The sequence below is a fragment of the Melanaphis sacchari genome, unplaced genomic scaffold (genome assembly GCF_002803265.2).
Source record: "Melanaphis sacchari strain LSU unplaced genomic scaffold, SCAv2.0 Contig74_pilon_pilon, whole genome shotgun sequence".
Classification (NCBI taxonomy): domain Eukaryota; kingdom Metazoa; phylum Arthropoda; class Insecta; order Hemiptera; family Aphididae; genus Melanaphis; species Melanaphis sacchari.
Genome location: NW_020271531.1, coordinates 1,072,518 through 1,099,670, shown reverse-complemented (window position 1 = coordinate 1,099,670; position 27,153 = coordinate 1,072,518). Strand labels below are relative to the sequence as shown.

The following is a 27,153-nucleotide window of genomic DNA, read 5'->3' as shown; positions in this document are numbered from 1 at the left end:
ATTCTTGGACGCGAATTAAGTTACATTCTTAAGCAGTAACAGTTAGTAAGTTGTTTTTAACCATTTTGTTATTTCATTTTTTAAAAATCTTAAAAATTCTGATACACTTTGAAGAATTATTTCTCCTCCCCCCCCCAACGTCGAGGTGAGATTCAAACTCAGGCGGCGAGTGTACCGTTGAAAAAATAAAATATATAAACATACGCACACCGTATACAGAATGCTCATTAAGTATCGGAAACCGTGTTATACTATAGAATATAGATATTAGCTGATCATATTTATAAAATGAATAGTATAAATAAAATTTGAAAATAATTTTTGAAATACGTAAAAAAAACGACCAAAATTACATGAACACCGGCGTGTCGTAATGTTTAAGCTACTAATTAATATAATAATCTTGTTCTTAAACTTTATGCAATTTGTGTACATCAGTAATGCTATAAAAACATTATGTAGTTATTCGTTTATTCGGTGCACCCACACTACTAGATGAAATTCCGATATCGTTTTGATAAAAAAAAGGAGAGGTTTTATTGCACAACTAAAGAATTATCGAATATTCAAAAATAAAACAAAATAATAATAATAATGAATCAACTTATTGTATCTGGTATTTTTTTTAGAGAAATAATAATAATAATAATAATATACCCACATAAGGATTGTTGGTCATAACAAGCTGCTCGTTACTATTGTAAATTATGGTTGTAAGCTTACATGTCCCGCACCATATTACCATTACTTCCACAGTAACCAATACACTACCTATACTGTATCTACTTTTGTTATTATTTGATTTCAATTTACTTGAAGCTTTATTATGGTATAATAAACTGTGTATTTTATTTTAGCGTTTAAGACGAGATAGTAAACTTATTAATAGATAATAACTTGAAACTTATAATTAGTGTTGTAAAATAGCTAAATTTAGTTAGATAAATTTTTCTATATTACTTTATATCTAGATAAAACCATTATTTTTAAACTCTTACACATTTGGTATCTAATTCCAGTGCAAAATAGAAATTATAATCATACAAATAAATATATTTAGATTTTTCCTGATATGTAAAGTCTTCCTAAAATATTTGAATATTTTTTTCAATTATTGTAAATTATTAAACATACTTAAAAAGAACAATAAAAATAATTACTTAACAAAAATGTAAATCTTCTTTTTCAAAAAGGAATTTGTGCTATTTCGTTTCTTGGTTTTACATACTGAAATAAACATGTATTAATGAAGGTCAAATGTCCATATAGTATTATGAATCATAATAAAATAATAAATAAATTACATTATATAAGGTATTACTTTGAGTATATTTTTTTTATATTTATGCTGATTTAAATTTAACTCGTATTAGTATTGCTATTTTGTAGGTATGTAATAAGAAAAAATATGTAACTAGATTATCTTTAAAAATAAAATGTAAAACAAACATCTTAGTGCTACTTATTTTTCTGATCAGTATCTAAAATTATTTGATTTTTTTCAATTTTTATCTATTTATAATTAATCTTTTAGTTCAGATATAGCATATATTATCTATGTCTGTATAAAAAACTTGTCTAAGCCTAAGCACAACACTGCTTACAATATGAATAATTTTACATTTATTTTATAATATATTGTTCTAGACTTAAAATATAATATTTATTTTATTTTGTCAAGTGAAGTTTACCAATTATAGATTCAAAGAACAATAAAATTAAAATTTACTATTTCTTATATTCTCTTAAAGTAAAAACTGCAGTTTTTATTTGCAGTGATAAGAGCACATCTACAAGATACATTTAATCTTACATCTAGTTATAAATATATTATATTAAATAAATTCAATGACAATATGAGTATACATTATTTTTTTCAACAGCCAATATTATTATTACTTAATTGCACAAGTTCATTTTCAATTAAACTTACATGAAAAATAATAATTTAAAAGACATTTAAATTTAAACTTAAGTATAAATTGTGGTTGCTTGCAAGTAATCTCACTTAACATTGCTTAATTTATAGTAGATGTAAACTAGATACATATTATTAAAAATACTAATAATCTAGTGTCATTCAAATCCTTTACACATATCAATACATTATACACAAAATAAGTTTATAGAATTTTGGTAAATTCCAATACATGAATTGTTATATTATAATATGCATAGTATATAGAAATTAATTTTAATACATAATATGTATATATTTTGTTTAAGATGTATAAAATATTGCCATCTGAATTATGGTTTATTAAAAATCTTGAAAGTAGTTACTTAAAAAAATTAAAAAATAGATGGACAAACATTTTTTTAAACATTTTTTAAATATATATATATACTCGTATATAATATATATCTTAAATGTTATATATATTTTTTATTTTTTCCGTGCCTTATATCTTTTAGTATAATTAATATTTTTGTTGTATTGAAATATTAATCCGCTTAATTATCTTGTGTACTTCAAGTAAATTAATCAATGTCTAAAATTAAAAACCCTTTAGCTATTATAAGCTCTAATTCTGTCTTGGGTTTTACGTGAAATATTTAACATGTAGAACACCGATCGTTGTAACTTGTAATGTGCTTTTCTTTAAATAATTTATTAAATGTAGACGCAATATAATATTTTAGTACTCGCTTATTTTTGTGGTAAAAATAAATATAAAATATATAAGACATGGAACAGACCATAATATTTTTTTATGCTTAAAATGCTTCAAAAAATAATTTTTGTAAGACAGAAATGACTTATAATATGAAACGTATATGCCATAATAATTTTTAAAAAAAATAGTTATGTAATTTAAACTTTATTTATCTTATGGCTAACACTCTAACGTATAAAACACTTAATATTGCTTAAACGTATAAAACGCTAAATTAGAGTAAAATATTCTTTTGACGTGTTTGTGACTGGTTAGTGCTTAACGAAAATAATGACACTTTCAAAGTTCCTTAACTTAAATCTATATAATATTATTATCTTAAAATTATTAAATTTGCTTTCAATTATATCTAAGCGTGTATAATACCCCAAAAATGAATGTACTTGATTAAATTTATAGGTATATAAAATATGCGATTGCACATTAAAACTGTATATTGTAACTTGAGAATAACCAGCTAAAGAATGTATTGAATACGAATACACTACAATTCAATCAGTTTAAATTATGAAATTTCCTGTAGCGTAACTCACGGAGCACTGTATGAGTTGACAAAGTGAATACGAGTTTAACAGTATTTGTAAACGATGCACAAGTTTTTTTTTAAGCAAATTGATTTTGGCAATATTGACGAAGTTATAAAAAATTGTGAAATACCAAACTAAAATATTTTACAAGTGGTTTCGTGCCATTTATAGTTGTTGCATATTATTAATATAGTAAATGCATTAAAACTTGTTGATTATAATTACTGTTACTGCCTTCTAGATCGATATTAAGTACTAAAAAAACATTTCTAATAAAATTAAAATGTAATATTACTTTGTTGAAAATACAAAAAAACTTGTTTTTTAAATAAACTTTGTAATAATTTAAGGTTCAAAAATCGTTTTAAAAGCCTATAAAATTTAGATAGAATAATGAAAAGTTTTAACATCCTCTTAATTGCTATCATATAACCTTGTATTACGAAGTTTTGTAATGTATTATGGTCATACCAAATCAAACCCGTCGGGATCACATAAATGAGAAAATTCTGTAATATTATTATACACTCTCGTTCAATATGTATTCTGCGAATAGGCCCTACTGTCAACAAATCAAGCGGAAACAGTATAGTTCATTTTTAAAAAGAAAGCCCAGTGAATTCTTAGGTGGTATAAAAAAGACAATCAACAGGAGTTTGCAGTTGCTCATTTGCTTTGTAAGAAATATATTATTTTCATGATCTACTTTAACTTTATTTAAACTTTTTGATTAAAAGTTCGTGAACAACTTATTTTGTTTTAAATAATAATGTTTTAAAATTATTTCATGATTATGCGTGCTTTGGTCAAAACACAATGAATTTTAACTCTGTTTATGTTATTATTATTATTATATATTATAATACTATTACGTAATTTTAACGTCTTAAAATAAAGTTACGGTACAAACATGTTTTAAATGTCCTTACAATAATGGATACATATATAAAATCTATAAAAGATACAATTAATACAGTAATCTATACCAAATTTAAAAAAAGTTAAATATGCTTTAAAAAAAAAAAAAAACAAGAACGATTCCTTTACATTATAATAAAAATTTGATAGTAATATTTAAATATACACACCAAACGTCAATAAAAAAATAATAAATAAGTATATTACCAGTGAAAATGAAACAAATACCTAATACCACTATCATTATGAATTATCCTCTTGTACATATAAATAATCACTTCCGACAAAACTCCATTAATGTTAAATTTATGATTAATCATACATAAGTATAATTTTATTAATATTATTGAAATTTTTTTTAATAATATTTTTAATTATAATGGGGAAAAAAGGTTTTTGAACTATACATCAATGAGAATAAGAAATATTATAAAAGGATAGAATTAAAATGTAAAAATATTTAACATAACAGTATAATTATAATTAATTACTATATTTACAATATTATTGTTATGGTTTTTTTTTCTACATCAATACATTAATTAATTATTAATATTTGTAGAACCAAAATTGTCTTGCTTAACTTTGATAGTCTATATGCATATATTATAATAACAATACATTATTATGGTAATATAGTGTTATACATTTTCTATGTATTAGTCTTTATAGAGATCGTTTTAGAACACATGGGTAACACGATAATAAAATATCGTTGTTATATAATTAACAGACTACAATGGCCGACAATTTGTATAAAATAAGTATTATCATAAATAATATTATATGAGTAATAAGTCACAGTTAATATTTAATAGTACACGTAAATTATAAACGCACAAAAATGAAAAACGAAAAATTACGTATACCACAAGTGTAGAGCGGTTCAAGTAAATAGGTAAATGGCATTGTGATACTTGTATATTTTGATGATGTTTTTGTAAAATTCAAAAATAATTTAAATTCTGTTATTTAATTTATAATAACATATTATTATTATTGTATATTATATATCTGTATACGTATAGGCATATGCTATTATATATTTTTATATTTTATTATAATGCACACCTGCTCGCTCATTTAATTGAAAAATATTCCCTTTCCACTAATTTTGATTGATGTACGCATTGTACTTTAGAATAATATTTTTAGTAGTATTAAAACGAATATGCTGCTTTGGTTTTACATAGTAATATAGTATACAATATTCCTTCATGAAGTTTTAAAATATAGAATTTTTTTAAATATTTATGACAGCTCATTTGCTAAAACTTTATTTAAACGAATTTCGACTATACACATTGATGCATGTGATTTCAAATGAAATCAATCGTGATAAAAATATATGAATTTATTTTTTCTAAAAATAACTAACATTAAATAGGTGCATAATAATGAAAATAATGAGCTTATTATAATAACTACAAATAAAATACACGAATAACTTTTTCAATACATTATAATAAATTAAAAAGTTATAACTATATATATATATATTCTATAATAGTTCATTTTATTTCAAGTGAAAAAATCTGCAAGATAATAACAAAAAACCTAAACCTATGCAAATTTTAACACTGCCTCTCAAAGCTATTTTTTTGTCAATGCGATACAAAAATTAATGCTGAATTTGGCATAATTTTATTTTTATATTCAAAAATAAAAATATACATAATATAATTCAGTTATTGTTTCAAACAATAATACAATTTGATAATTAAAATAAATTAGTTAAAATTAAGTTCGAGACGGCTACACATTATTAAAATAAACGGTTTCCGTAGATTTCTGTTACCTACTTTTCATAAAAATTGAAAACTTATATCCTTCTCAAGGATTTATTGATTTATATTTTACCATGTGTTAAATTAATTTTATTCGTAGTTATTATTGGTTAAGATATATATTCTTAATAAAAATTATTTAAAACCTCAATATAAATCACCCACTAATTATAATTAAAAAAGTGTTCAACTTTCAATATGTATAATCAAAAATTCAAAAAACCAATTTTTGAATAAATGTATGAATAGAAGAAATGATGGAGGTAATCATAATTAGAGAATTACTTATTAAATCATACTTTTTATATTCTTAGAATATAACAAGAAAAGCGCATGTACATTAAACATACTATTTATATGAATACAAATTAATTTTAATCGCTTCTCTGTTTGATTATATTGTTTAAAAGTATAAATTGTACATATAAATAAATTATGACTATCAGTTGATGATTTACTCTAAAAAAAGTAATTAACGAAATGGTCAAGATATACGGAGCAAGTTAAAGCCAAATTATCAACAACAACTTTGGTTGCCCTTTATTATACAACTTAAATCGTTTCAAAGGTTTATTTTGATTTAAGTATTGCTCGAGTAAGTCTTTTACCACTGTGACATGATGTATCGATCAACCAACCGACTGACCCTTAAGTTCTTTCAACTCAACAATATTATCACCTTATAAATCATTGACCTCTGGAACTTGAAATTTAAAATTAATATTAAATAATTAGTATCCTCTTTGAATGATCTATCTTGACATAAGTAAAAGTGAATGGTTATTTCTATGTTAAATTTTAAAATAATCGCTATGAAAATTAATAAAATAAAAGATAATTTTAATTTAGATTATTGCAGTTAAATTGATTGAAATAATGGCTATTATAATATCTTTAGTGTGTTTTCAGAAAATTAATTGTCTATTAATAAAAATTTGTAATTATTTTATTAATCGTGCAGAGAAATAAAGACGAAATAGGGATAATTTAATTTAATTTATTGGACTTGTTTTATTCTATTTATAACTAAAAGTTCATAAAAGGTACCCTTTTGCTATAAAATAAAATGTTTTTCTCTTCTTTTTTATTATTATTATTATATGTTTTCGTATTTATAACACATAACTCACATAGCTATTTTAGACATCACGCAATATTTTTCATCTATTCCAGTCATTATTTCTTTTTAACTAGTGATTGTTGCCCATTTCTTCAATGTGACATTCGTCTTTTCGTTTGGAAATGTTAACGTTATATACCTATTAAAATATTAAAACGCGCCATTTTATGCGATTAAAAATAAGAAAATTATAAAGTGCGTGTATGAAACTAATCATCAGTGGTAGGTATCTATATTTCTATACACAGTATAAAATTAACGAAGATAAATTGTTGTCAAGTACGAATTCTTTGTTATTTTTCAAAACCCGTATCTATCATTCAGAACTCGATTAGGTTTAATATGGGTGGTGTACATATGTGTTCGAAAGAGTTATGAATACCTGCTTCAAATAATATGTGATTTTATAAGGTTTTTATTTTTGCTTTATAATTACGAAAAATTGTAGAAATTTTTTCTCTTATAGCCATTAAATACACGTCATGCATATTTTTATTTATTTAATTATTTTTTATTGCGTCAAAAAGTAAATAAACATTTACTCAACTCAATGATTGTAACATTTTTAAATTGAATCACAAAAAAAAAAACTCGTATCGGTTGTATTCGCTTTCAATACTCGGCGAGTTTAAATTGAACTCCATTTAAGGTTTTGTTAAATGCCGTTAAACATAGTTACAACCATTTCTAGTTATAATTTGTTTTATTGGAGTTACTCAATAATGTTCCATCCCACTGTATTGACCATTGACATTCATTAAAATTTAAAACGTACATAACATTTTAATTCTCCGACTATCGTTTGAATATCTATCTCAGTGTGTATACAGACTAAAAATATATATTGTTCTCTGTTCTACAATCATTTTTAAAAAAAAATTAATATTTTTACTCAACAAAAATATTTTGTTTATTTTTGTAATATTTTTTAATATCAAAAATCCCTGATTATTTTACTAAGTTTTTTAATTTTTTTTTTTCAAAAAAATACTCATGAAAATCTATATGTAAAATTAATAGCTCACTTATCTAATTAGATATTTAACTAATTAAATTAACTACTTTAGACTAAACAATAAACAACGAATAAGCAGTTATAAAAAATATTAATAGATATATTTTATTTTTATTATTATTATTCATGGTGATCAGAATTAAATTCTTAAGAGATTATGTAAATTTAAAAATGATAAAAATAATTTTCAACGTAGAATACATAATAAGTTTAGTTAGTGTTTATATTTATATTCATTATAAAAGTATTTTAAATAATAATGTAATAAAACCAATATATTATTTATAATAATAATTAAAAGAGTGATAAGTTAGTACATTGATTTTTAAATTAAATTTACTGTCAAAAATACACCAATTGAATGAAATGAAATAATACCACGTTAGAAGCATACGAGTGTGTAATTAAATATAATATTGAATTTATTATTCAGGAATTATGGTTCTCGAACTTTTTGATTATTTTTAAAATATATAATCATTATACTAATATTACTATTAACATAGCCAGTGCGTGCTATAATATATTTTTTATTAAATATAATTTTTTTTTTTTAAATAACAAATACGGTAATCAATTACTTTATAATAATAGATGAGTTCATTATTTCAATCAATTTATTTACTTGGCTTTATTATATGTTGGTGGTTTTCAAGTAAAAACTATTTTGATAATCAAGCAAATTTTACAAATTTAATTTAATATTCTAAACCGTAGTTGATGATATACACTTGCATAATCATAAAATACACTCTACATTAAACTAGGTCAGATATTTCAAAATTTGTTAAAATTGTCAGTTCTTGTTTAGTTTTTAATTTAAATTAAAGTAATATAAGTGAGTGCAATAAGAATTCTGGGCATAAGCAGTTAAATTCCAGAAAGTCTTAACCGTTTCATGGATCTATTTCACTTAATAATTTATGAAATATTCAATTTTTTAATAAAATGTGTTTTTAGCTATACATATAAAATCAAATAATAATATCTATTAAAAATATTTTACAATAACATTTTTTTTTTTTTTTTTTTTAATTTAAAATAAATCAACAAGAATATCGTTATAAAGTTTTATTACAAAATACGTATAATATATTTTTTCTATTTATACATTTTATTTTCTGAATAATGGATAATTTATGATTCTACATTACTTTTTATGAAATCTTCTTTAACAATTAAATTCCAAGAGAGATTCTTACAATAACCTAATCTAAAATACTTCGACCCTTGAACCTTAAAAATAAAACATAATTCATGTGGTTAATTGTAAATTATCAAGAAATTAAAGGAATTGATACTAGACACTAATAATAATTTGGTTGTTGAAGGTTTAAAAAAAAAAAAATGACAATTTGTATTCATTTAAGTATCTATAAGAGCTATTATCTATTATGATACTGACTAGTACGTTGAATTATCAAAAAAAAAGCACAAAGTTTAGTATTATTTGTTTTTTTTTTTTTTTTTTAAGATCAATTTTAGTTAAGTTTTAGTCTAATACGAATATTTATAAACAATTTCTTTAAGATTATCATATAAATTTCAATACAAAATTTGTTTAATAATTTATTTTACAGTATGGTTCAATTTATTACAATAGGTAATAGAATATATTATCAATAATAATAATTAAATAGGTAGTGTTGTAGTAAAAGATTGAATTTTGTTAAATAAAATCATACTATAGAATCTACAGACTATACATTTATAATACTATAACATATTTTACATAAAAAGTCTTATGTTTATTTAATCTTAAGTGGTAACACCTTTATTCTGTAACTTTATTCTTAATGGATTTTTCGTCAATAATATTGGGATTTAAATATAGTAGACTCTTAAGATCTACATTTTGGTTTAATTCCGTAATATTATATTACAAAGCTATACCCACGCACAAAAACAGTCTTTTATCATGACATTCTTTGATTGTCACAATTTCGTATAACGTGCACTCACGTTTCCTCTCATTACTCTGACCGCATGTAATTTAGTAATTTAAGTAGAACATCATGTACATTGTAGGTACAGTATGTGACCTGGATAAATTTTGATTTTAACTAATTTGGTGGATTTATATGACATATTAAAAATAATGAACGTGGAATTTTTCAAAAAAACGATAAATTATTTTTCTAAGATAATCGTGATTATCATAACTTACAATTTTAAATACATAGTGAAAAAAAATATATCATTTTTAATGTTTTCGTATCACAATACATTCTAATAAATTTAAAAATTTGAATCATGATCGTATTGTCTAAAACTAATTTTATATTCATGTATATTATGACGTTCATTATATTTCTACCATATAAATAATATATTTCTCGAGTATACACATTTATAATAATATAAGGTAATACAACCACAACGATATTTTCAAGTATATATTATTATGTAAGAACATCGCAACAATAATCGACTGGATTCGCTTTCGTGATATTATAAATCACGACGTGATGAAATATCAAATTTCACAAACATAGCCTCACGTCAAAACAAAGATCGATGGACAACCGCCCACTTGGTCTCAGTGTCAACAAATCGTCAACAAAACTTCTATTAGTAGATTGATGATTTTGAAATGGTTCATATATAGAAGGGATGTTTATGGAACCGTACTAAAATAAAAATATAAACCAAAAACACTAACACTAGGACGTTAATCTCTATTAATATTTTTTTTTTTATTTATTTCATACATAATATACGAAATGTGTTCCACTTTTTTCGTACATTTTGGATAGACATTAATTCTTGATTATGTCGGACATTCGGTATGGTAAGCAAGTATTCTGGTTAATGAAAAAAACAATATACCATCATTAAATATAAAACATGTTTGTCTTGCTTTTATGTATTATACTCATGATGTGACGAGTGTACACACAATTTCGAATTAAATTAACTACGCAGTTATTTTATTCGTACGCCCAAAATTCAACACATTATTAGTGCACGAACATGTTTTCCGTAAAATTCAATTACAAAAAACTTTCAAACTTCATACTGGTAGGGGTGGTTAATTATGCTTCTCCGTATCTTTACGAACATAAACAAAAATCTGTCTATAAAATACAATCAAGTGGGAAAACGATAGAAAAAAAATAAAACAAAATATATATTTTAATTTTTAATTAATATTTGTATGATATAGCTGGCATTAAAACACATGAAATACCGATTCCAGATGCTAATAATAATAATCATAACAACAAAAGTAATAATAATTATGTATTAAAATCCGATCGAACATAGGTTTTGAAAATATCAATTCGCAAACAGCAAAACATTATATGTATAATATTGTTATTCGAAATTATTAAGAACACTTATGGTGGTACAGCATAAATGCAATATGCTATATTATTATTAACCTATTCGCACGGATATCGGTTAAGCGCGATTCACTTCCGGAATCATTCTGCTTAGGAAACGCGCGTTATCGTAATTGCATGCTATAGCTGGTAGCGTGTAAGTAAATAAACTGTTTTCGGTATGTATACATACGTTTTCGTGATCGTTTGATGATCAAATTTTTGTTATTAAAGTTGCCGCCGTGCAATGAATATTATTGTTTACGTTGAGAAAATTAACGGTGAACGGCGTAACATAACAACGATGATTCGCCGCGAGCTGGCTAGATTTTCCGGTTTGGCAGCCGATTGTAAATATACACAATGTACGTCCAGTGCAATTCTTTTATTCAGTTACACGCGCACTAACACTTTGACAAATAACGGACAATCGCGATCGTATTACAGTAATACTGCACGAGATTATTATTGAGGAAATAATAATATTGTATACATCTTTAATTTGCTTATGCGTAATGTTATTGTTGTTTATTTTTATATGTGACGATATTTTCAAGCCCGTTCGACTCTGAAATAGTAAAATAATTAAAATGGTCGTTATATTCCAACGAATTTAATACCAGAATAAAATCCAATTATATCCTGTTTTAATGTTGTGTAATATCGAACTTTGATTATATTTTTATGACATACGATTTATTCTCGATGAAGGTCCAAAAAACGAATAGTATTATTCATCTATACGTTCATCACACATACGAAAATATCAAATTTCAAACGAAAAGATAGTATGAATTTCAAATTAGAGTGGTTTTTCCACGAATATATTCAGAATGATTTTTCGATGTACTTTTTTACTTTATTATAAATTCGATGAAATTCTCTTCATACACTGTCGTACATCTGTATACTGTATAGTGAAGTCACTCATAAATATCTACATATATTTTGTTATATCTATCGCATAGTATTTTCAAATTATTTGACACGCCATCCTTAATACTAAGAAATATATTTAATATAATGTAGGTATTTTCTTTTATATTTAAAATCACGTAGTTACATATAAATATCTTATAGTTTTAAATTCTATAATATATTAATTTCTTACAATAATTATCATATTATGTTTATAAAAAAATATACATATAAAATTAAACTATAACTATGTTGTAAGATAGATAATATCCATAGTAAATGGATGTTGTGTTGTAATTTGTAGTAAATATTATTAACATCCAAGCATGTTTAAACCCAATTTTATAATAAAAAAATAATTTTCGATATTTCTAATGCACTTATTAAATACAAGTACAATAAAAAATGTTAATTATATGTTAAGCAGGTACTAAGTATTTATCACTGAATAAAAATTGTTTTATTGTTAAAATTTAATAATTCATCACTTGATATAAAAATATAATATTTTATACTTGAATTAATTGTGTGATAATGAGTGTGTAAGGGAGTTTAGAAGATAATATTAACTCTGAAAAAAATAACAGTAAAATTACAGAGGTTAACTTATTGACTTTATTTATTTTATCTTTTATCATATTAGACATATCAAACAGCTACACCTATACGTTGGAACAACAAACCAAAGTTACATACTATAAAGTTTAATATATTATTTTGCTTTTATTTCCGGTTGATGATTAATATTGAAGTGTACAGCTATAGTACTGATGGGCATGTGTCGCTACGATTATTAGATTAATATATTATTCTATTAATATCAAAAAATCAATTTTCCAGAATCGTGCATATTTTTTCCTCCTTAACTTTTTAAAAAGTAATAGCAATTACTTCCATGTTATACTTATCAACAAGAGCAACAGATTTACTTGGCTCACCAAATTTACACGGATTCGTTTTCGTGGTTACGATGGTGACATGGTCATCTGAAATTGTACACCCGCTTTTCTGCAACTGTGTTTTTGAAGACTGATATTTGTTATTCACACAAATGTCAATAATTATTCGTTTAATTTATTTATTTTATTATCAAGTAGGTGTAATAATTATTTTTAATACGTGCAAAATATCTTAAATATAGGTGTGGTTAAATGACTTAAATTTAGTTTCACGTCTGTCGTATTACCAGCACTAAGTTCCCTTCCCACCGCATAACAAGAATTTAAATTTATTTTTAAGTGCTTTTGAAACGTAAATTAATATTTATTTGGCACCACCGACGACGCCATAATCTATAATTATTGCTCATGATTACATATTTAAATTGCTTAAAACAACGCCATTTTTTTTTCTGTTCATTTTAGGCAAATTTGAAAACATTCTTATTCTATTTTTGGTTGATCAATTTTTTTTAGGTTTTTTTTCTTTTTCTTTTTTTTATTATTTTTGTAATCACATGAAACTTGACCAAACAACAAACCTTACTAAATAATAATAATCATGATTAATTATATTATAGTAATTAAGTAAATAAATTTATACAAAACGGCATTGCGCGTTGACACAGTCAAAATATATGAACATCCGTTTATCTTAATTATTTGTCATGCAACACACAGCGTTTTAGGATGACGAAAGTTTATGGTAATGGAGGTAGAGGTAATTTAGTTGAGGTGATAGCAATGATGGGTCAGCCAAAATTCTCAACGTAAAGAAAAAAAAGGTCGATGATACTACACAGGCATAATTTTGGGGACACCTGAAATTACTTTTTCCCCAGTAATGTACAGGATGCACGCTTCAGGGATTGCGTGGTATACAAGAGGGTGTTTTTCGTTAACGCATGGATACAGTGTATGCGTACGTCCGATAAATGATGTTCAGTATTCGTCAAAAAGGGTGTGGAAAAAACTGTCTCAGAAAAACTACCCTCGTATTATATAATATTTATACATATATATATTGATGTAGTTTGGGCTGAAAATTCCCTTCACTAGCCATATTACCCGATTTGTCGACAACGAGTTTGACAGTCTCTTTGGCTGGCTTTTGTCCCACCGCCCTTGCATTTTTTCACCATGGCAAAAGAATTACGTGGCCATCTTACACAAATTTAATTAATTTAGAGTTCTCATATTGCAATTATATCATAATATTTCGCACACGTTGTCTTCAATATTGAGAAAAAAATAATTATAACATTTCAGCTACTTATATGATGCTTAATTTTTCTTTCACTGGTGAACAAATAAATTAAGTGAAAATATCTGATAATTAAAATGAGAATTCATAAAAATAATCATTTATTGGTTGATGCTAAATAAAAATAATTATTATTATAAGCCATTGATTTTAAACTCGAGTCGGTATCAATATGTACACAGCGTAGTGTAGGGTTTATATGCTTCTTATTATAATATATATTATTTGAATATTTATAAAAAAAAAATTAAAATAACGCACTGTTATGTTTCATTGTACGTACCTACGTAATATGTGTATGTGTAACTTTGGAAATAAATAATAATATATCGTATTTACGTTTTGGTATAAGATATAATATATTATTAAAAAATGGAGTACAAAATACGATTAACTATATTATTACACGACAGGAATGCCATAGAATTGCCTATATAATTCGCCGGGCAACTCTTTAACGATATTTTAGAAACGCGTTATAACCCTCATTTTTCACAATGATTTTATTAACTTTATTAACCCGTTAATGAATTTTAATCTTATATTACATAAAAAAATATATATATTATCATAAATTATAGCTATTTATTTATTCCTCCAAATATATTATTATTGAACCAAATTGTTTATTTGATTTGATGTTTATTCTTAAACCTGATTCACCAAAATGTATTCACATAAGTGTTAGTCGAACGTCGTAACTATCAACTCTCATATTAATTTACTAGCATTCGAAAAATGCATGTTCGTTTTAATGTTTAAAGTTGGTAGAATTATGTAATTCATACCAAGTTGTCTCGTTGTTCTCACGTATTTCCATGTGGACGCATTATAGTTAATGCGCTGTATGTATAGAGTTTATAATTTCAAAAGATATATGTACCAAAACGAAAATAAATCTCATGTATCAAATGTTTACCTTCGTTAAATTCTTTATCGTGACGAAATTCTTTGTTAATACACAAATTATACTTAGTTTAATAACTTATCTAACTCTAAATCTTAATAACTTAATTATAATAAATTATAAGCTATATGCAAAATATATAAAATTAAACGTCGATATTTATATTATAAGATCCTGGCATCAAACTCTGTGCAGTGATCATATCATAGAATTTTGTTTAATGCTAATTAAAAATTTCAAATACAATTTAATTAATATCATAGTATATTATATTGTAATATGTATATTAAAAGGTTTGTTATTTTTGTGTACTTATTTTCAACTTAAATGACTAACTACATTATTCTGAAACGTATAATTAACATAGGTAAAAAAAATATATTGCGTGTAGAAATAAATTAAAAAATGTGTTCAAAAGTTTAAGCTTAAAAAAATTACCATTTAACTATAAAAAGTTATAATTAATGTACAATAAAGGAAATTCAAATGATTAACAATAAATAATTTGATTATTCACAGTTTGGAAATAGAACCCAAAACCATATTAATGCATTTCGATTATTCACAATAAAAATAATAAAATATAAAATTATAGACCATCGCCATCTTAATAGTATGTACTAGGTGTTTTTTTTTTCTTCAACTTAAAAATATATACGTCTGATTATTGATTGTTGTAATGTTTAGTCAAATACTCAATAATATTGCGTATTATACATCGGAAGGTTTTCGAAATGAAACTTTTATCGTGGCGTTTTACGGCCACTTCTGCAACAGACGGGTTTGATCTCGGGAGCAAATAAAACAACATCAATAAAATCTGAAATTTGAGCCAAAGGGTCGTATATGCACGGTCCGTTACGTGCTCTTCCTGCGGGTCGAATCATGTACATGTGTAAGAGTAGTATGAGTGTTTGTGGGTGCGTGTGTGGATATAATGCCATAAATTACCTATCAATAGTATCTAACCGGTAAGTGTTTGAAATTCCAATAATACTGAATACAGACATACACACTGATATATATTATTATTAAATAGCCATTGATTACCCTGCCTGCATGCGAATAAGTGTACAAAATATTCCGTATTTTATTATAAAGTATAGTATTTTGAGACAAAATATGACGAAAATAAAAAAACCTACTCATAAAACGTGCACGTTTGGTATATTGCTCTTTATTTAAGCCCCGCGGCTTCTTGGTCAACGTAGTTGTTGTGATTTTGCCGTATTCTGGTTTTCAGTGCTCGTACTCTAATAATAACGATTTAATATAAAACGACTTTTTCCCACCACCGCCTATTTTTCTAGTCTATCTTTCTAAGTTTTCTCTTTGAATGTATGTATGCTATCCATTTTTCCGTTATTAATAATTTCATTTTTCGTCTCCTGGAATCTATACACTATACATTGTTGTTGTTTTCAATACTCGGTTCGTTTATTGACCATTCGAATATGAAATATCGTATTCGGGTTTTCCGGGATAACTAGTCTCGATATTATTTTTACCATAATTAAAAATATTAAAATATGTAGGTATAATATGTATATACGAATAATTATGTTCGATTCGATCGGAAACGAATCCCCGAAAAACTCAAACGCCACACCAGTTCGCATACAAACAGTTTTCGGTCATAATTTGCATTTGAACCCAATGACTTATGCAAAAATTCGTCTCTATGTGTAGGCAACTATATAATAATCGAATTTGTCTACGGCACCCATCCAAAGGACTTCAACGATATATTTAAAAAAGTCACTATCTCACTTTTGTTTGAAACGAACAATTCAACGGATAATTTTAATTAATCATTGTATAAATCAATCACCTGCGACGTGTTAATAATACTAAAACCACCTACGTACGATATTATGACTCATAGTCTGACATTTCTATCAGAAGTGATTATATATTATTTGCCGTGTAATACGATATAAAACTAATAATACATTTATTGACATTACCGTGTTATCGTATGGTATACATCACTTCCGGTAGCGGAATACATTGTTAAAAGTTCTTAAACTATATTTATTAAATTTATGAAATAAAAACTTTTGGACCAAAATAATTGAAAAAAAAAAAACATTTAACCTCATAAAAATATCATATTATAATATATTTACAGTATAATTTTTATTTTGTATACCAAACTATTGGATCTAAAAAATTTAATTAGCTTAATAATATTATGTCTAACTTTTTGTTTTTTCTGTTGTTTTAATAAAAGTAAATAAACATCTTGCTATCTGTTTTCATTTTATCGACATACAGAAATAATCAGCAGTACACAAAAAAAGCTTGTTATAAAAAAGTATAAAGAGTATTTTTAAAGTATTATAACGATTAACAATGATATGAAAATAAATTACTGTAATAAAATAGTCAATTTATAATTACTGTACTTAAATAAAATACAATTTTTTTAAAAGAATATAGTACAAAATAATTATTTACTTTGATAATTAAATAATTTTGTTTAGTTAATAATTATTGTCGTTTTACGTGAAATTCACTGTAAACAATAAATATTAATTTTATTAAGTGATAAATTATTTATTGAGAATATTACATCCTCGTGCATTAAAATGGTGTGAAATTTATTGGTCAAATATGTTGTTTTTAATAATAAAAGATCATACAATTTCACAATAATTTTTCATTTGTTTTAAATTATTTTAATGTTTAATGAATTTCAATAATAAGTGTATGAAAATTGTTATGGATTATAAATTCATAATAAATTTGCATGCCAGTAAAATAATAATGTACCTAGTATCTAATGCATATAAAGTATACAATTTGTTATAAAAAAAATTATAACTAAGCAATTTATATGTACACTACAATAATTAGAAATAAATAAAAATTTATTTTATATTAAAACACGTCTTATTAATTATAATTTATCATCAAACTTGTTATTTCTAATTTATAATATTATATTATTATTGAACTTGACATACATACAAAATAGTAATACATCACTATATTATGAAGTTTTTGTTTATTTTCAATTTTAAAATGAAAATTATTGTTTTTTAAATTTAAATTTTAGTTGCCAATTAATGTTATGTTGTTTGAAAATTTTATTTGAAAGTTAATTTTTTGATTTTCTGGAGTATTTTCATTTTCCTTTTTCAGTATAGATGAAAATCCACTTTTATGATGCTTAAATAATATATAAACCAATGTTTCATAGTTCAATGTTCTATTTGAGATTGGAGTTATCTACATTGTACGGTAACGAGCTATAATATTAGGTTGAAAAACTAGTTATTTGTTTATAGACTTATTATATTAATTCTACGAAATGATCAAGTAATATAAGAGGTGATAGAACTATGTTTAACTTCAATGATCACCACATTATCTTTATTATATAAACTTCTAAATAAGTCCTTGAATTTAATGCAAATGTTGTGTTTTCTACTGATAATTTAAATCTACAACATACACATCCTATGTATAATATATATTTATATTAGCAATATTCATTGCATAATATTATATACCATATATGGTTAGCAGTCAAATCGATAACACTTGCGTTCTACACATTACGTTTTGTATACTTTAGTATGCCTATACCTAAGTTGTTTTACGATAATTACACGAGAATATTATACATATATTTACATTCAATGACTATCTGACCATCATGTAAGTACGTTGGACGTAAATCGTAAGCAACGCTGTACTGTGGCAGGACGAATTTGCCAAATCAAGAGTATACGCTTGCCACTAGTAAAATTATAATAATTTTATAATTGTCACGATACTATATCACGAATTTGCAACTGTCACATCGCCGTTAAGCTTATTAAAACCGGACACGTCATGACTGCAATTAATTTCTAATCATAACGCAGATGTATCGTAACAATTATATTACAATGTATTTAATATTAGTTGGCAGTAAATATTATAAAATGCCGTGGATTTTCACAACACGCACGTCGACGTCGACGACAAGATTGAGATTAAGAATACTACATAATAAACATCCAGAGTGGTTGGAGCGACAACACACAATAAATATCAAACCATTGCAACTGATTATAGCACGTTCGTATAATCCTCAACAATCGTTGTTGAAGTAGATGTTTTAAAAAAAAAAAAATTGTTTTCGACGAGAGCTCTGGCCAAGACAATAGTGTTACGAACGTGCAGTTCGTAATGCTGTTACTGGCTTATCTTTTTAAGCGAAATAGGGGAGATGTGGTAAAATACTGATAAATATATAATATATATATATAAATATATTATGATTGTTAACAATATTAGATAATCTATAAAATATTATAATTTTATTTTTAAATATATTGGTATGGATATTTTTTGAGCAATTAAATGTAATCTACGACAATAATAATTCAATTGATTTAAAAACCTTTGGGTTCAGAAAATTGTATCGAAGTTAAGTCTTATATTTTCTACCGAAATTATTATGTGCTGTTAAATAATTCTTATCACTAAAAAGAAATATACAATATTTTAAATTACGAGTATAAAATTATAATTAAAATAATACACTACTTCTTTCGTCCTCACCAATTAAGAATATCAATCCTAAACATGTCAACTAGTATACCTACAGGGTTCATTTTTCGATCACAAATAATAATCATTTCACTTGCATCCTCCGGTGAAGGATTAACAAAGTGACGTACTTACGATGATTGACGTCACCAACGGTCGCATCAGCTTAATTAAACACATTACCCGTCTACTAACAATAAATTTATATTTTAATTTTTTTCTCATCATCTAATCCGACTTGACATAATATGTGCATTTTCCCCATTTAATCACATAGTTACGGTGTATAATTTATTGTTGCCCACGTCAATCCGTCTCATTCGTCCATCTAAAACTTAGTAGACAATAATTAAATAATACAACTATTACCATTTTAGTTTATAATTTGCGTTCAAAAAGTTTATGACAAATATTAAGGGGCCAATATAATAATGTAAAATATGCTACAGAGTGGATAAATTTGTTATTTATTTTGATCACGCGACTACACATAATTACAGTGAACAAAGGAAAACGTCATATTCTAAATTCAGAACGTGCGATATATTTAATGGATAAAGAATGCATTTTACGCAATTTTAAAACCTATTAAGAGGTATCGTTTGGGGTTTTGGGGAAAATGATTAAAATCGCAAAAACACAAAAAACAATTTAACATAATATATACGGCCGTCAATGTATATAATATATTATTATTATTTTTTAAACCTTTTTGCGCCGTTAAAAGTTAAACAGGTTTCAAAGAATTGAGACATTATGCATAAACATAATGTAAGTAAGACGATAGGGAGAAACGCTGGCACTGCGACTGTACATTATGTCTATCTATAAATTGAGTTCGATATCATATAACCTTGTCGAGAATAATTAATAGTCACGTGTCACGCATGTCGAACGATAAATCCTTAAGCTGCGAGATTTAATAATGCTCTGAGCTTTTGGTCGTCTACCTGAAAACATACACTGTATCAAATAATTTTATTATTATACACTACATCGTTTCGATTTTCACGTTGAGCCACTGTGGAATATCTCCGTAGGTAAACACGTTCTAGATTATGAAAGGATGCGTACGACGTTATTTTGACTGTTGCCGAATGATGCGTGCATACATCCGTGAATTATTTATATCTATATTAGTTTTGAAATAAAAATATTCGAAGACCAAATCATCGCACTGTTGGAACATATACGAGTATTATACTATATTTAAGTTTCATTGGACTCGAGAGCGGCGAAAATATATTGAAATTCACTCGAAAAATGGTTCCGAACATTTAAATCAAATGATGATCATTGTTAAAGAAATTACTCAACTTCTTTATTAATGGTTGTTGCCAGATTCAAACTTTTGAAAGGGTCTCTACTACTCATAAAATCATACACAGAAAAAAGGTGAAAAAAAACATTTGTTGCAAAAAAAACAATAAATAAAAATAAAAACAAGATGTCGTATTAAAATATTATAGTATCTCGCAATGGCAAATTCAAATATATTATCATCTTTCGTAATTTACGTATCGCGTACTATTTATAAGTAAGATTATAACATTAGAATAAATTGTGTAAAGGAACACGCCACTGTTTTTTTTTTTTTTCATTGTCTTAACAGACGCTTGAAAACGTGATTATCTGTGGGCTATGTTCGATAATCGTTATCTTCGATAAATGTATTATGTACAAAACAGTATCAATCGTCAAGTTTTGCAAAAATGCTTTATTTTTTTACGTTATTTTATCAAAAAGTGATTACCTATTCTTCATTCACTTCAATACTTAAATTGTCCGTAAAATGTAATTAGTTTACAATCGAATCTAATAAATTTGTATTTCAATCGTTGTTCAGTGTATACATGAACGATTATCGGCTAACTATCACCTATTGCGCAGTATATCAAGTATTCCACAATCTCATGATAATAATAATACTATTAATATAATATTATAGGCCATCGTAGTAATAATATTATATAATATTACATCAAATATTAATATCATAATATAATGTTGTTAATAATTGGTATCGATAAACGATCAAACAAGTGCTTTAATCGATCTCAATTCGTTATAATATAACAGAACTGTTTTATAAAGAGTGCTATAATACAACTATAATTTAATATTACTTACACATGTCTAAACATAGGTTGAACCGCTAACCATCCAACGGTATGATAACACTTCGAATACCATGACATTTTCTACACAGACAAAATAAATTCTATAAAAAATCAAATAATAAATTTTCTTCTCTCACGTAATTTAATGTGTTTATTTGTCACATATAATAGAATCCATCATTGCCGATTTGTCGGTCAGAGTGTATTATTCGATCCCACCCCGCTATCACATCTACAAGCATATGGTATATTATGACATCATGACCCTGCTGATTTCAGCCGTCGTTTTGTTTTCCATTTTTGTTTTACTATTATTGTTTTTATTATTAATTAAAATATCAAAACCAGATTTACAAACATTTTAGGTTCTGAGCAGGGTAGTGGATTTATTGACTTTATAACAATGTGTTCTTCCTTTTTGTCTGTATACATGAAAAATTTTTGAAAAAAATGCTTCGATTTAAAATTATGAGTGTAATTTCTAGTATGAAATTGGATTTAGTTTTCACTTTTAAAAGATCAAAGAAAAACAATAATGAAAAAAAAAGAATGTAATTACATAGCTGAAATATTTTTAATGGACATTTAAAATTCAAATTTGTACAAAATTCATACAAGTATGAATATTTGTAAATTATTTTATAGTTCAAATTCATGAAAATTTGAATTTGAACTGCGACAAAGGTTGCATATAAGTTTTAGTAAAATATATTTTCATAAATATTTATTGTAAGTGATTGAAATTGAAATTTAGACAATATTGAATATTCAAACGTAAATAATAATTTCGCCAAAAATGATTTTTGATATTTTATTGTAATTTAAAAAAAAATGTATCAATCAAAAATCTTGTAAAATGTTAATAAAATTATACTCAATAAAATTTTCAAAATATTACATGCATTTTAAGCTATTTTTATTGGTATTTGAAGTTTTTGAATTTTTGAAATGTTGATAAAAATACTTCACATAATTGAGAGTTTTTAGGCAAGATAATTATTATTGATTATTATCACAAAAATATATAAATCATTATTTACTATAATATTATAACCACATTTTTAGAAGTATGAAAATCAATCTTTAATAGATAATATATTACACTTTTAACTTATTATGATATTGAAGATATCATTAGTAGTATAGCTGACAAAAAGTCTCCATTCCTAATCTTTTTTTTTTTATATATATATGTAATAATTTATTATTGAATTCAAAATATTTAATACATTCATTACTGTAAAAGTTAAATAAAATTGTCGTCGCTCGAAATCTTTTTTGATCCTAAATGTTATTGCATTAATATTGATTGAACAATGGTGTGGAATATTTTTCATCATCGGATAACGAATAAACTTTGTTTGTCCGCAGCAATTTAGTTAAAATTCTTTAGATCTTGTGATTCTAAAATAAGGCCTCTAAAACTTCAAAAATCCTATCAAGAAATGTATAAACGCGTGTTATTGACATATTATTTCACAAAGCCAAACTAAATAATGAATATTATTATAATGTCGTTAAAACGTGTATCGTTGTTATAATAAATTAAAGGACAGCTCTAGGCGAAATTCGTTGTGTAGGATGCGTTTGAAAGTCACAGAATTCATATAACTAATTAGGACAGATTGTTGTATTTTAAAGGGTCTAGAATCAAGGGTGTACAGTTTGGTTTATGTTATTAGATCGGCTTTATGATACAAAGTGAGAAATGTTCGTTTGTGTGTACTCACATAGTGACAATTTACGATTATTCGATTATACATAATTATTATGCATTTACTATGCGTGGTCGTACAATACTGTATTGAAAAGTATTACACTTATAAAATAATTCTATCTATATCAAATTAAATTTGGATTAAAAAAATGTAGTAATATCGTTAAATATAAATTTATTATTATAGTTGAATAAAATTAATACTATATTTAAAAATCATGTGAAAATTTTTTTTAGTGCATATAATTATAATATAATAATAATATATACGTTTCATTCGTCATATTGGTTATATTCAAATTGAAAACAATCATTTTTCTAACCAATTTCAATAAAAAAATATGAGGATTTCTTTTTTTTTGTAAATTACTTGAAATCTTATTTTAGAACCATTCTAGATACCTTGCGCATATTTTCTATGTTTTTTTAATTATATAAGCACAGAAATATTCTCAAACTCTTATTTACATGTGAAAATAAATAGTTGGTACATAATATTAAATTACCATTTATAGTAATTATTCATTATTATTGACATAATAAATTACATTTTTTTTTTATTTTTACATTCATGTAATTGTAGTAATTCAAAACACATTTTATTGAGAATATAGACTATACAATTATGTTTAAACAGTTCTTAAATAAAAATTCTTATTTTTATAAAACAAATTATGTATTAAACATTTTTTTTAGTAGCATACAAATTATACTATAAATGTTTGTACTGAATTCCTGCTTAAAATATATAATAAATATGTGTATAATACATAGCATAAACTATATATATTTTTTCAATATCCTAGTAATTAAAAACATATAACTTCTTTCATTCTTTTGTAACCATTATTTGAATATTTCAAAAATATAAAATATAACAATAACATGATTTTTATTGTATTACATATTATATTCATTGTTAACGCTAAATTAATAAAGGGAAAAATGTTTTATTTTCATAGTAAACACTTTTTAAACGAAGCCATAAATTAATTATTACTTTTAATAGGTAGCTATGCATTGTATTTAAAAATGTGTGTTTTTATATGAAAAAATTAAATTAATAAAATTAATCATGTACTAAAGTAAAATAAATATAACAAAATATAAATATATAAGTATACTAAATTATACATAAAGATACACATTGTATTAATATTAATGATTTCAAAAACTAAGTACTATTTTACGACCTTTATATTATACAAACAAAATAGGCATAATGGCCACTTGATAAAGTGATGATTCATAATGGCTAAAGCTATGGACTTGACTCATTATGTTCTATAAAACCTTAAAATATGCATACATTTATGCCCTTAAAAATTATCATATATACTTTTAAGAATATTTTATTTTTTTTGAAAAATCAAACATTACAAATTTATTTATTTTTAATTTAATTTTTATAAAAAAAAAAAAAAAAAAGTAGAAAGTCTAAAACATTACATAAACGCAAAACGAAAACGATTACGATACGAACAAATTTACATTAACTGACCGTAATCGACATATTTTTTATTGACCAATTTTATATTTTTCACAATACACAAATAAGTAGAAAAAACACACAGTAGATAGATTATTTAGTAATTTATATTTAGCCATTTTAATTAATTTTTTTCCTATTTCTAAAAAAATTCATATTAAATATTGTATAATGTATATAAAATATGTGAAATATGTACTTAAAATACAATTATAATAAAATATTCACACTTAACTTAGAGGAAAAAAAAGCTAAATATGCAAAATATGCAAAGTATATAAAATATGCAAAATAAAAATGATTTCTTTAATCTTCTAGTACTACGAAACAAATCTCTATATTACTTGACTATGTCCTTGAATGATTATTGAAAAACATGTAAACTATTAAAAGTCCCTAGTCCTAGTAATGATATATTTGATTTCAGTATAGAACCTCTAGCTTATGATAATAATTCATTCGATCATCTAATTTTTAACGTTAGGTACAATATAGGTGTAAATGTATTTAACGCAAATAAATAGAGATAATAATTGTTAAAATATGACTATAATAATATAGTCATGCAACTGTCGTATGATAAAGCTACGTTTTAGTATGTATAAACGACCGCCCAAATACCTCCGTAAATGGAGTAGAGTTGCGAAAAATATTAAAAAGAACAATGCATATACTCTCATAATATATTATGCCATTATTTTAAATACTTATGATCATGTGTGTGAGTTTTATCGGCTTAAAGTCTTAATTTAATTCGGTTGTTTTTGTTTTTCTTAATAGAGACTTCTTTGTTGTATGATAACAAGCATTACCACGAAGAATGTTTGCGTTGCAACTCGTGTGGAATGAACCTTACCGGCCCGAACCAGAAACGGGCCAGGAGGTTCAAGAATCACATACTGTGTGATTTACACTTCGCCGACGTGGCTTTGATGGAGTGCTCGGATTTCATGCAACAACTTCGCAGTTTTAAGCCACAATCGTTAGGTTGTGCTGTGGCCAGAAGGAAAAGCTCTACGACATTAATATTTCCGTTGCCACCGCAGGCATGTGGAGGTAAGCGTTTAATTGTATTTATATTAAAAATTAAAGCATATCCTCCAGCGATTTACATAGGTGTTAGACAATTAAAATGTGCCTATTAATTAAATTTTAAATTTTTTGCAATTTGATTAGTGTATTGTTAAAAATACAACGAATTATAATATATGGTGTATACTTAATTGCATCATAGGTACGCGAATAAAAATTAAATTTTTAATAATTATAATTAATTATTATGATACAAGTCGCATTTAATACCTTGGTAAATAATTGTAATATATATTAATCCAATAATGAAAAAAATTTTCAAATAAGAATGCATTCGCAGTCGTATATAGAATCATGATACTCAAAACGAAGACACGTTAAATAAGCTATATATGTCATACTAATTCAATAACATGGTTCGAATAATGATTTCTTTTTCTCCGGTAATTCTATTCACTCTAAATTATATAAGAGGTGGTATGAAATTTTCTAAATATCCGTTATTGAATCAGATCGTTTTACTGAGGAAAAAAAGAGAGAGAACAATTTGAGCACGATACCTCATGGAGTGGTATATAAAACAAAAACAAAGAGCAAAAGAGTGTCTTTCGATAACGTAGGACAAAACGTGGCGAAAAAAATAAAATAAAATAAAATGAAATAATAAAATAATAATAATAATGATAAAACAAGAAGAGAAAGAAAGAAAAAAAGCTCTAACGAAAAGCTGTCACTCGGTGTTGTCTAAGTCACGCGAGGCCACTTCAAAGTCCCCCGCCGCCATCGTGTCATTACACTCGAAGAGTTACGTTCGGCGAACACGGCAAAATTCAATTTGCTCGAGCCGGCGGC

General features: G+C 25.0%; 1 protein-coding gene across 2 annotated transcripts in view; it reads left to right on the top strand.

Moving 5' to 3' along the window:
• Positions 1-27,153, top strand: part of LOC112601038 — a 256,787-nt gene that overhangs the window by 176,295 nt on the left and 53,339 nt on the right. For both annotated transcript variants that reach the window (XM_025348438.1, XM_025348437.1), the window contains one exon: positions 26,050-26,325. In XM_025348438.1, coding sequence (XP_025204223.1) covers positions 26,050-26,325 — 276 coding nt within the window. The remainder of the gene's footprint in view (positions 1-26,049; positions 26,326-27,153) is intronic.